The sequence below is a fragment of the Salvelinus alpinus genome, chromosome 3, assembly GCF_045679555.1.
Source record: "Salvelinus alpinus chromosome 3, SLU_Salpinus.1, whole genome shotgun sequence".
Classification (NCBI taxonomy): domain Eukaryota; kingdom Metazoa; phylum Chordata; class Actinopteri; order Salmoniformes; family Salmonidae; genus Salvelinus; species Salvelinus alpinus.
Window position 1 is genome coordinate 86,014,651 of NC_092088.1, and position 13,283 is coordinate 86,027,933.

At 44.5% G+C, this 13,283-nt stretch overlaps 1 protein-coding gene across 2 annotated transcripts in view; it reads right to left on the reverse strand.

Moving 5' to 3' along the window:
* The window catches only part of LOC139571470 (proteasome activator complex subunit 4B-like), a 106,550-nt gene that overhangs the window by 32,980 nt on the left and 60,287 nt on the right, over window positions 1-13,283 (reverse strand). For both annotated transcript variants that reach the window (XM_071394386.1, XM_071394385.1), the window contains 10 exons: window positions 12,629-12,724; window positions 12,452-12,507; window positions 12,198-12,254; window positions 9,181-9,335; window positions 6,515-6,577; window positions 5,535-5,630; window positions 2,119-2,250; window positions 676-885; window positions 340-476; window positions 51-104 (listed from right to left, as the gene is read on the reverse strand). In XM_071394386.1, the coding sequence (XP_071250487.1) occupies window positions 51-104; window positions 340-476; window positions 676-885; window positions 2,119-2,250; window positions 5,535-5,630; window positions 6,515-6,577; window positions 9,181-9,335; window positions 12,198-12,254; window positions 12,452-12,507; window positions 12,629-12,724 (1,056 nt within the window). The remainder of the gene's footprint in view (window positions 1-50; window positions 105-339; window positions 477-675; window positions 886-2,118; window positions 2,251-5,534; window positions 5,631-6,514; window positions 6,578-9,180; window positions 9,336-12,197; window positions 12,255-12,451; window positions 12,508-12,628; window positions 12,725-13,283) is intronic.

Sequence of the window (13,283 nt, forward strand, 5' to 3'; positions counted from 1 at the left end):
GGGATGAGGTGAACCTACATGTTTCTGTCATTGGGATGAGGTGAACCTACATGTTTCTGTCATTGAGGCGGTCCAGAAGTTCACCAACCAGCTTGTCATATTTCCTGAGGGAGACAGAACAGTAGTAGTTTAGAAAGTATGTGGACATTATACTGTAGACATAACTGAGGGATTAGTTTAAAAATGGGAACTGGTAGACCTTTGCTAGTGTAATAATACACCAATACAAATGCAAGTTGAAGATTTTGTGCACAGTCCAACAACAGTATTGTAGTGTTTATTCATTAGCATTGTCCAGCACTCTTCTTGCTGTCAGATATAAAATAGATATGTACTCACTGTTCAGAGTCTAAGTTCTTCTCCTCCTGCTTCCTGAGGCCCTCTGCTTCTTCTTGGTCTGAGGGGACAGGTTCCGGGGGCAGAGGAACACCAGAGATCTGGAGCTGCACCGCCACCGCACGGCATTCTGATGGGATCTACATTACAGTTAAGAGGTTTAATCATATATTATTATACATGTTATATAGGATGAGGTCTGGAACTGCAGTAATGATGTCATGATGTCATTACTTTCAAGATCAAGTTGACATGAAGTTATTACTTTCAGTTTACAATCAGATCAAGTTGACATGGTGTCATTAAAACCCAGATGGTTGTAATGATAATAACTCTTACAGCGAAGTCTATGCCGATGGTCTCGTACTGGCGGTGGATCTTGTCAGCGAGGTCGTCGAACAGGCGGACGATGGAGGGCTTCTCCAGGGACATAGCTGAGCTGAGTCCTGAGCGGACGATGGCAGGCCAGGTCAGGGTGATGCAGTCCCAGTCGTGCAGGTTGGCCAGGCACACCCCACTGTGGTTCCCCAAGAGACAGTACAAGGCACCCTGAAGAGAGAGAGCGAGAGGAGAGAGGGCGAGCGAGAGGAGAGCGAGAGGCGCGAGAGGAGAGAGAGAGCGAGAGGTGAGAGAGAGCAAGAGGCGAGAGAGGGAGAGGAGAGAGAGCGAGAGGCGAGAGAGAGATGAGGAAGGATGAAGAAGACAATGAAGGATGGGGAAATATAAGGAAGAGGGATCAGTTCTTTTCATTTTTCTCCATTTATACTTAAGAAAAATATAAACGCAACATGCAACAATTTCAAAGATTTATAAGGAAATCAGTCAATTGAAATAAATTCATTAGGCCCTAATCTATGGATTTCACATGACTGGGAATACAGATACGCATCTGTTGGTCAGACACCTTAAAAAATTAATTGGCCTCACAATGGGCCTCATTATCTTGTCAGGGTATTTCTGTGCATTCAAATTGCCATCGCTAAAATGCAATTGTGTTCGTTGTCCGTAGCTTATGCCTTGGGGCACTCTGTTCACAACGTTGACATCAATAATCAGCTCGCCCACACGACGCCATACACGTGGTCCGCGGTTGTGAAGCCGGTTGCACATACTCACAAATTCTCGAAAACAACGTTAGAGGCAGTGATTATGGTATAGAAATGTACATTAAATTCTCTGGCAACAGCTCTGGTGGACATTCCTGCAGTCTGCATGCCAATTGTGCACTCCCTCAAAACTTCAGACATCTGTGGCATTGTGCTGTGTGACAGAACTGCACATTTTACAGTGGCCTTTTATTGTCCCCAGCACAAAGTGCAGCTGTGTAATTATCATGCTGTTTAATCAGCTTATTGATATGCCACACCTGTCAGGTGGATGTGTTATCTTGACAAAAGGGAAATGCTCACTAACAGGGATGTAAACACACTTCTGCACAACATCTGAGAAATAAGCTTTTTGTGCGTATGGAACATCTCTGTGATCTTTTATTGCAGCTCATGAAACCAACACTTTACATGTTGCGTTTATATTTTTTGTTCATTGTACAACATTCAATCAGTCAGTCACACAATCATTTAGTCAGCTGATTGATCAATAAATGACTCAATCAATTGATTGATCAACAATGAATCAATTAATTGATCGATCAATTTGCAAAAACCAGCCTAGACCGTGTGTGTGTGTGTATGTGGACAAGATAAGAGTATTGAAAAGACAGGACAGAGAGCGAGACAGGACAGAGAGCGAGACAGGACAGAGACAGGACAGAGACAGTCCTACTTTGAACTGCTGCTGTGTGACGTCGGAGCGGTCTGGCTCCAGGAACTCCAGCACGCGGGGGATCACGTCCCTGCAGCAGAAGTTATAGGTTCCCAGAGCCGTGAACAGCACACTCTGAGCCCGGCTACGCACCTGGAGGAGCACACATGGGGAGAGAGACACTCAAATGGTGTTTCTTAATACATTTTCCTTGATTCCTTACTTCCTCAAAAAAGAGAAAACCCATTGTTCAGACTTAAAATTCTCCTCCAATATGTTTTGAGGTACAATATATGATATTATATATGCCATTTACAGACCTGCCAACCCTGTCCCACTTTTTAGAGTACCAGAAGCGCGTGGCATGCGCTGTTTGTGAGTCTGATCGCAATTATAGAATTGTACCAAATCAGGCCTATAAAAACAATGGAATACCTTCTTTTTTGACAGCATTCCATTTACACACATGGTAAAAGTCACGAACAAGATGCAATTAGAAAGAACACAAAGGGCCTTTATTCTGGAGCTTTTTTATTTTATTAAACAAAAAATAAAATATTTTTTTAGGTACAAAATGTACAAACGTCTTATACACTACTATTATTTTTTAAACTCTGATATGATAAGAACAAATGTTTGAAGAACAGCATCAGTATCAAATAAACATGTTACCCATAATAAAAACCAAAAAGCTGTGATAGGAAACAGTGGGTGAGAACTAATCACCTGGAGACCTTCAAATGTTCAGGAAATCATTTCCCTTGACAGATTTGCCTGGAATAGTTGAAGTCAGAAGTTTACAAACACTTTGGTTGGAGTCATTAAAACTTGTTTTTCAACCACTCCACAAATTTCTTGTTAAACCTCTCTGGGGTAGGAGGCAGTATTTTCACGTCCGGATGAAAAGCGTGCCCAAAGTAAACTGCCTGTTACTCAGGCCCAGAAGCTACGATATGCATATAATTGGTAGATTTGGATAGAAAACACTCTAAAGTTTCTAAAACTGTTCAAATAATGTCTGTGAGTATAACAGAGGTGATATGGCAGGCGAAACCCCAAGGACAAACCATCCCAACAAAAAACAATTCAGCTTACCAATGGCTAGTATTTTAATAATAAGGCCAAGTCCTCCCAGATTGCAGTTCCTAGGGCTTCCACTAGATGTCAACAGTCTTTAGAAAGAGTTTCAGGCTGGTTTTTGGAAAAATGAGCCAGAAATTGTAGTTATTCTAGGTGGCTCCCATTATGGCTGTAGTGTTTCCAAGCGCGTGGAGGAAAGCTTGTTCATTCGTATTTATCTCCGGTAATGAACATACTATTCTCCATCTTAAATGTTACCAACTGAGCTACAGAGGACCAGGAGCCATGCTCTACCAACTGAGCTACAGAGGACCAGAAGCCATGCTCTACCAACTGAGCTACAGAGGACCAGGAGCCATGCTCTACCAACTGAGCTACAGAGGACCAGAAGCCATGCTCTACCAACTGAGCTACAGAGGACCAGGAGCCATGCTCTACCAACTGAGCTACAGAGGACCAGGAGGCGAGGAGAGAGCCGAAGAACCCAGATTGATCAAACGTCTCTCTCACCATAGTAATGGTTTATTTACCTACTGGAGCTACTAAAACAAACGTGTGTGGCAGAGAAGTCTAAAACAAACGTGTGTGGCATAGAAATCTAAAACAAACGTGTGTGGCAGAGAACTCTAAAACAAACGTGTGTGGCAGAGAACTCTAAAACAAACGTGTGTGGCAGAGAAGTCTAAAACAAACGTGTGTGGCAGAGAACTCTAAAACAAACGTGTGTGGCAGAGAACTCTAAAACAAACGTGTGTGGCAGAGAACTCTAAAACAAACGTGTGTGGCAGAGAACTCTAAAACAAACGTGTGTGGCAGAGAAGTCTAAAACAAACGTGTGTGGCAGAGAAGTCTAAAACAAACGTGTGTGGCATAGAAATCTAAAACAAACGTGTGTGGCAGAGAACTCTAAAACAAACGTGTGTGGCAGAGAACTCTAAAACAAACGTGTGTGGCAGAGAAGTCTAAAACAAACGTGTGTGGCAGAGAAGTCTAAAACAAACGTGTGTGGCAGAGAAGTCTAAAACAAACGTGTGTGGCATAGAAATCTAAAACAAACGTGTGTGGCAGAGAAGTCTAAAACAAACGTGTGTGGCAGAGAACTCTAAAACAAACGTGTGTGGCAGAGAAGTCTAAAACAAACGTGTGTGGCAGAGAACTCTAAAACAAACGTGTGTGGCAGAGAAGTCTAAAACAAACGTGTGTGGCAGAGAACTCTAAAACAAACGTGTGTGGCAGAGAACTCTAAAACAAACGTGTGTGGCAGAGAACTCTAAAACAAACGTGTGTGGCAGAGAAGTCTAAAACAAACGTGTGTGGCATAGAAATCTAAAACAAACGTGTGTGGCAGAGAACTCTAAAACAAACGTGTGTGGCAGAGAACTCTAAAACAAACGTGTGTGGCAGAGAAGTCTAAAACAAACGTGTGTGGCAGAGAACTCTAAAACAAACGTGTGTGGCAGAGAAGTCTAAAACAAACGTGTGTGGCAGAGAACTCTAAAACAAACGTGTGTGGCAGAGAAGTCTAAAACAAACGTGTGTGGCAGAGAAGTCTAAAACAAACGTGTGTGGCAGAGAAGTCTAAAACAAACGTGTGTGGCAGAGAACTCTAAAACAAACGTGTGTGGCAGAGAACTCTAAAACAAACGTGTGTGGCAGAGAACTCTAAAACAAACGTGTGTGGCAGAGAACTCTAAAACAAACGTGTGTGGCAGAGAACTCTAAAACAAACGTGTGTGGCAGAGAACTCTAAAACAAACGTGTGTGGCAGAGAACTCTAAAACAAACGTGTGTGGCAGAGAACTCTAAAACAAACGTGTGTGGCAGAGAACTCTAAAACAAACGTGTGTGGCAGAGAAGTCTAAAACAAACGTGTGTGGCAGAGAAGTCTAAAACAAACGTGTGTGGCAGAGAACTCTAAAACAAACGTGTGTGGCAGAGAACTCTAAAACAAACGTGTGTGGCATAGAACTCTAAAACAAACGTGTGTGGCAGAGAACTCTAAAACAAACGTGTGTGGCAGAGAACTCTAAAACAAACGTGTGTGGCAGAGAACTCTAAAACAAACGTGTGTGGCAGAGAACTCTAAAACAAACGTGTGTGGCAGAGAACTCTAAAACAAACGTGTGTGGCAGAGAACTCTAAAACAAACGTGTGTGGCATAGAACTCTAAAACAAACGTGTGTGGCAGAGAACTCTAAAACAAACGTGTGTGGCAGAGAACTCTAAAACAAACGTGTGTGGCATAGAACTCTAAAACAAACGTGTGTGGCAGAGAACTCTAAAACAAACGTGTGTGGCAGAGAACTCTAAAACAAACATGTGTGGGAGTGAACTCTAAAACAGTGAACTGGGCTAACCTGACTGTAGGTGCTGGTGGATAGCCTCAGCAGATCCCTCATCAGTTCCTGGTGGATACTCCTGTACTCACACCCCTCCACTGTTAGCTTACGAAGCTGGACAACACAAAACACATGACAATTAAACAGCAGCTGGGTTACTACCAGGGGTAATAGAAACACATGACAGATTATTCCATGACAGCAGCAGACACTTGAGAATGGATAGCACACACACACAGAGCGAGAGACACAGAGCGAGAGACACAGAGCGAGAGACACAGAGAGCGAGACACAGAGAGCGAGACACAGAGAGCGAGACACAGAGAGCGAGACACAGAGAGCGAGACACAGAGAGCGAGACAGAGAGCGAGAGCGCCAGAGAGCGAGACAGAGAGCGAGACACAGAGAGCGAGACACAGAGAGCAAGACACAGAGAGCAAGACAGAGAGCGAGAGCCCCAGAGAGCGAGAGCCCCAGAGAGCGAGAGCCCCAGAGAGCGAGAGCCCCAGAGAGCGAGAGAGCACAGAGAGCGAGACAGAGAGCGAGAGCGCCAGAGCGCGAGACAGGGAGCGAAACAGAGAGCGAGAGCGCCAGAGAGCGAGACAGAGAGCGAGAGCGCCAGAGAGCGAGAGCGCCAGAGAGCGAGAGTGCCAGAGAGTGAGACAGAGAGCGAAACAGAGAGCGAGACAGAGAGCGCCAGAGAGCAAGAGCGCCAGAGAGCGAGACAGAGAGGAAGAGCGCCAGAGAGCAAGAGCGCCAGAGAGCGCCAGAGAGCAAGAGCGCCAGAGAGCGAGACAGAGAGGAAGAGCGCCAGAGAGCGAGACAGAGAGCGAGACAGAGAGCGCCAGAGAGCAAGAGCGCCAGAGAGCAAGAGTGCCAGAGAGGGCCAGAGAGCAAGAGTGCCAGAGAGCGAGAGCGACAGAGAGCGAGAGCGACAGAGACACGACAGAGAGCGCCAGAGAGACAGAGAGCACCAGAGAGACAGACAGAGGTCCTACCTCATGCTGTAGCATAACTCTGTCGATCAGTAGGGCTCTGATGTGCTGCTTCCTGCCATGAAGCTTTAGGTGGAACAGGAGGAGAGAAATTAGTAACTACTGTCTAGACCAAGGCTGGGCCCTATTCCCTATGTAATGAACTACTGTCTAGACCAAGGCTGGGCCCTATTCCCTATGTAATGAACTACTGTCTACACCAAGGCTGGGCCCTATTCCCCATGTAATGAACTACTGTCTAGACCAAGGCTGGGCCCTATTCCCTATGTAATGAACTACTGTCTAGACCAAGGCTGGGCCCTATTCCCTATGTAATGAACTACTGTCTAGACCAGGGGTGGGCAAACTTTTTGACTCGCGGGCCACAATGGGTTCTAAAATTTAGCTACAAGCAGAGGGCCGGGCCATTCGGATGTTCATTTGGAGGAAGTGTTTAGGTGCCGGATATAGTCTAAAGCACTTAAATGTAGTGTGCTGCAAACCTAACAAATATGTTCCAACATGATAAGATACACTACAACCCATATTTACTTATGACTCTGTCAGTAATCTTCAAATGTCAACAGACACAAATAGACACCTTATCAGTTATATAAAAATTTGTCATAACATGGACATTAAATGCAAGATACTGGCATTTACAGGTACTATTAGTCGCAGATATCTTCGGGATGAGCGAAAGTGGGCTAAATAGACTTCAAAGATAACATACAGCACTAGTGATTTTCTATCATCGATTGCGTCTGAAATATTTTTAAAATATAATTGGATTGAAATACAATACGATAAGGTGCAAAAGTCTATTAATCGAAATCAACACTTTATTGAAGGAGAATGTGACATGCACTTTCAACAAATATCAAAACTATAACTTATTACACTTGAACTGAGTAAATACTCTAAATATGCGATTGCACAGTAATATCTCACTTGTGTTGAAACTCCGCAATAATACATGGATGGATTGTCCCGACCGCGCGCTCTACAAACTCGCCAATGGACGCCCTACGCCTCTCAGCTGCGCAAATCCTCAGTATCGACGTGTAGGTCGTTGCCAAGCAGCACAGACGACTAGGCTGTATTAAATATCCTACCTGCAGGCTGATCAAATTTAACATTTAAATTCACAGAGCGTATGTGCGGCGTGTTAATAAAGACTACGTGTGAGCCGCCTGCTGATGCGTAAATGGCGCATTGCTCTTGAATTAAACAGACGCACTTCGCAACACTTTCCACTATCGCATATTTTGCCCTCAGTAACATCATTGCATTGAAAAACTCAACCAATTTCAGTGGGAACAGTGTTGTTGGTCTCCCTTTTTATGCCAGTGCATCAAAGTCTGGAGTTAGTTTTGTTGTGGCAATTCTCGCTTAATGGTGACGTGAAACGAAGTGAAAATTAAAGTGAAATAAAGAGAAATACGCGCCACTCCAACAACGGTCAATGTGTTTTGAGTGCGCCATCTATTGGGGAAACGTGGGCATTGCAGGGAAAGGGGAAAAAAAGGAGGTTTTTACTATAATTTGGACAAGTTCGGCGGGCCGGATTAAAAAGCCTAACGGGCCGTATGTGGCCCGCGGGCCGTAGTTTGCCCATGTCTGGTCTAGACCAAGGCTGGGTTCCATTCACTATGTAATGAACTACTGTCTAGACCAAGGCTGGGCCCTATTCCCTATGTAATGAACTACTGTCTAGACCAAGGCTGGGTCCCATTCACCATGTAATGAACTACTGTCTAGACCAAGGCTGGGCCCTATTCCCTATGTAATGAACTACTGTCTAGACCAAGGCTGGGCCCTATTCCCTATGTAATGAACTACTGTCTAGACCAAGGCTGGGCCCTATTCCCTATGTAATGAACTACTGTCTAGACCAAGGCTGGGTCCCATTCACTATGTAATGAACTACTGTCTAGACCAAGGCTGGGCCCTATTCCCTATGTAATGAACTACTGTCTAGACCAAGGCTGCGCCCTATTCCCTATGTAATGAACTACTGTCTAGACCAAGGCTGGGCCCTATTCCCTATGTAATGAACTACTGTCTACACCAAGGCTGGGCCCTATTCCCTATGTAATGAACTACTGTCTAGACCAAGGCTGGGCCCTATTCCCTATGTAATGAACTACTGTCTAGACCAAGGCTGGGCCCTATTCCCCATGTAATGAACTACTGTTTAGACCAAGGCTGGGCCCTATTCCCTATGTAATGAACTACTGTCTAGACCAAGGCTGGGCCCTATTCCCTATGTAATGAACTACTGTCTAGACCAAGGCTGGGCCCTATTCCCCATGTAATGAACTACTGTCTAAACCAAGGCTGGGTCCCATTCCCTATGTAATGAACTAGTGTCTAGACCAAGGCTGGGCCCCATTCCCCATGTAATGAACTACTGTCTAGACCAAGGCTGGGCCCTATTCCCTATGTAATGAACTACTGTCTAGTCCACGGCTGGGCCCTATTCCCTATGTAATGAACTACTTTTGGCAAGGGCCTTGTACTAATCAGAAGTCTACACTAGAATAAATTCAAAATGAAAAACTAAACTCTTACAAATATATGTTAGATAAGTCTGTGGGTGCCTTACATGACCAGCATTCATTCACTGAAGAGAAATATGTCATTCAATCACACAAGTTCCACCACGGCGTCCTAGCTATATCTCTCACCCTGTTCTCCATGGACTTCTTGACCAGGTTGAAGCTCTTCCAGCGAGAGTCAAACTCGTGTTTTTGGGAGCCTTTGAAGTGTAGCAGGTCACTGATGATCTTGATGATGGAGAATAGAGACTTGGTGTCGTCCTCGGAGTGTTCCAGAATGTGATCTGGGGACATAAAACAGAACCAACCGTTATGTTGACATGAAGTGAAATGATCTAGATCGGTTTTAGGGGGCGGTTTTAGATGTCTTTGTTTAATTAAAAAAAATATATTTAACCTTTATTTAACCAGGAAAAGCCCATTGAGACCCAGAGTCTCTTTTTCAAGGGAGACCTGGCCAAGAAGGCAGAAACAATCAATACATTGCATAATTAAAACATACAACAATACAACACGATCCAGCCTAAAAAAAAGCATTAACACTCCTTCGTAACAGAGTCTCCCATCAATATTTTAAAATCATTCACTGGCACTAACATATCTAGATGAAGCATGGATTGTAGACTATTCCATGCCTCTGGTGCACACGAAGAGAAGGCAGTCTTGCATAATACTGTGAATGTCCTGGGGACTTGAAGTAGCAACAACCTAACAGACCAGGTATGGTGACTGCTGGTGGTGAGGGAGACCAGACTACAGAGGTAAAGAGGGAGTTGACCCAAAAGGGCTTTGTAGATGAACACATATACAACAAGTCACCATAATCAATTACAGAGAGAAAAGTGGCCTGAACAAGCTTCTTTCTAGTCATAAGTTGGAAGGAAGCAAGCCTTATTACAAAAATAAAAACCCAATTTCAATTTAAGCTTTGTCACAAGATTATCCACATGAACTTTAAAGGACAACTTGTCATCCAACCAAATTCCTAGGTATTTGTAAGATGACACTTTTTCAACAGATAAGCCACCATATGTGACAATGCTAACCTTCTCTGGCTGAGTTCTAGCTCTGGTAAAGGTCATGAATTTAGATTTTTGTACATTCAAAATCAGTTTGAGACCATAAAGGGAATGACTGAAAAGCAGTCTGGAGCTCTTCAACAGCCTGAACCAGAGAAGGAGCACATGATATATTCATGTGCTCGTATCATCTGCATATCAGACTGTTGAAGCTTTGCTGGATTGCATTCCATGTCACATATTAGGACTCCCTTCATGGTCGCAAGACAGATGATGAAGACACAAAGACATCTAAAATAACATTACATCTGGACAGCTTTACACTGTTAGTTACATCTGCGTACAGCTTTACACTTTGTTAGTTACATCCGGACAGCTTTACACATGTTAGGTCTTCATCTGGACAGCTTTACACTGATTAGTTACATCTGAGACAGCTTTACACTGTTAGTTACATCTGGACAGCTTTACACTGTTAGTTACATCTGGACAGCTTTACACTGTTAGTTACATCTGGACAGCTTTACACTGTTAGTTACATCTGGACAGCTTTACACTGTTAGTTACATCTGGACAGCTTTACACTGTTAGTTACATCTGGACAGCTTTACACTGTTAGTTGGGGTTAAGTTGTGGTTACAGACAGGAGGGAGGGAGGGGGGAGACACTATTAGGGTTAGAGACAGGAGGGAGGGAGGAGACACTTTTGGGGTTGAGTTGTGGTTGCAGAGGAAGGGGGAGGGGGCACTATTGGGGTTGAATTGTGGTTAGAGACAGGAGGGAGGGAGGAGACACTATTAGGGTTGAGTTGTGGTTACAGGCAGGAGGGAGGGAGGGGACAATATTGAGGTTGAGTTGTGGTTACAGAGGAAGGGGGAGGGGGCACAATTGGGGTTGAATTGTAGTTACAGAGGAAGGGGGAGGGGGCACAATTGGGGTTGAATTGTGGTTAGAGACAGGAGGGAGGGAGGAGACACTATTGGGGTTGAGTTGTGGTTACAGGCAGGAGGGAGGGAGGAGACAATATTGAGGTTGAGTTGTGGTTACAGAGGAAGGGGGGAGGGGGCACTATTGGGGTTGAATTGTGGTTACAGACAGGAGGGAGGGAGGAGACAATATTGAGGGTTGAGTTGTGGTTACAGAGGAAGGGGGGAGGGGCACAATTGGGGTTGAATTGTGGTTACAGAGACAGGAGGGAGGGAGGAGACACTATTAGGGTTGAGTTGTGGTTACAGACAGGAGGAGGGAGGAGACACTATTGAGGGTTGAGTTGTGGTTACAGAGCAGGAGGGAGGGGACACTATTAGGGTTGAGTTGTGGTTACAGACAGGAGGGAGGAGACACTATTAGGGTTGAGTTGTGGTTAGAGACAGGAGGGAGGAGACACTATTAGGGTTGAGTTGTGGTTACAGACAGGAGGGAGAAGACACTATTAGGGTTGAGTTGTGGTTACAGACAGGAGGGAGGAGGCACTATTAGGGTTGAGTTGTGGTTAGAGACAGGAGGGAGGAGACACTATTAGGGTTGAGTTGTGGTTACAGACAGGAGGGAGGGACACTGTTAGGGTTGAGTTGTGGTTACAGACAGGAGGGAGGAGACACTATTAGGGTTGAGTTGTGGTTACAGACAGGAGGGAGGAGACACTATTAGGGTTGAGTTGTGGTTACAGACAGGAGGGAGGAGACACTATTAGGGTTGAGTTGTGGTTACAGACAGGAGGGAGGAGATACTATTGGGGTTGAGTTGTGGTTACAGACAGGAGGGAGGGACACTATTAGGGTTGAGTTGTGGTTACAGACAGGAGGGAGGAGGCACTATTAGGGTTGAGTTGTGGTTACAGAGGAAGGGGGGAGGGGACACTATTAGGGTTGAGTTGTGGTTACAGACAGGAGGGAGGGACACTATTAGGGTTGAGTTGTGGTTACAGACAGGAGGGAGGGACACTATTAGGGTTGAGTTGTGGTTACAGACAGGAGGGAGAAGACACTATTAGGGTTGAGTTGTGGTTACAGACAGGAGGGAGGAGACACTATCAGGGTTGAGTTGTGGTTACAGACAGGAGGGAGGAGACACTATTAGGGTTGAGTTGTGGTTACAGACAGGAGGAAGGGAGGAAACACTACTCACGTAGCAACTGCCTCATCACTCTACAGATAGCATCTCTGTAGTTCTCTCTGGACACATCTGGAGGAGGAGAGAAAGTTGAGGTTTTACATAACAACATGCACGCAAACATGTCTCTGGAACAATAAAAATCAACATATAATTACTGCTGTCACCACAACAAGTGAGTGATACTGCAAACTATGAAGGCTCAAGGACCATTTTGTCTGTTACCAAGGCCTCAGAATAATGACTATGAGCTAAAGCATGCAACTCACCATAAGACACTCCTGTGAAGAGGTTGGTCTCACCCAGATTCACCATGCTAGTCACCCTGCCAGAGAAAGAGACATTTCATAGTTAAAACACACTGTAGTAAAACACTGACAACTATTGATGTAAAAAGGGCTTCATAAATACATTTGATTAATTAAGCTTGACTGTGTACTACTCACAGTTCTGGAATGGGCTCTCCTCGCAGCGGTGGAAACAGACTTCCTGCTCCGAGAAGGCAGTGCTGTACGATAGACAAACTCTGTAGGACGTCATCCCTGAAAAATGGGATTAGTTACATGCAGGGTCCACAACACTGACTACACATTATAAAGCAGAACGGAGGTGTTTTAAGTGGGGAGAACACGTTTGAAACAGAGTGAAACCACCTAAACTTGTCGTGGGACAACAGGACACTAGTTGGTTCTTAGATTAGTGTAGAGAACTTTTGCAGTCACAAAGCAAGCCAAGATATAGTGCTCAGAATTGTTTTTAAACATGACCATTTTTTTTTTTCTTTTCATTTACTTAACAAAAACAGTTCTTTTGGAATGAGGTTTGTGCAGTAGGCCTAATACATTATCACAGCATAATGGCTATATGCCTGGCCCGCCAACATTGTTCTTCTCAGACCATAGCATATTTCAAAATTTGAGCTGTGATAACAAAATAGATCAGTTGGTGTACCTTTAGCGAGGCACAGCTGAGCATAAATTGAAATTATTTGCTTTTTTATTTTACAGGAATGATGGTACCGGCATCTGATGGTCATGGTGCTTTCAAGACAACAGAGAACTAGATCAAATAATGACGTCAGTGATCTTCAGGTCAGAAAGT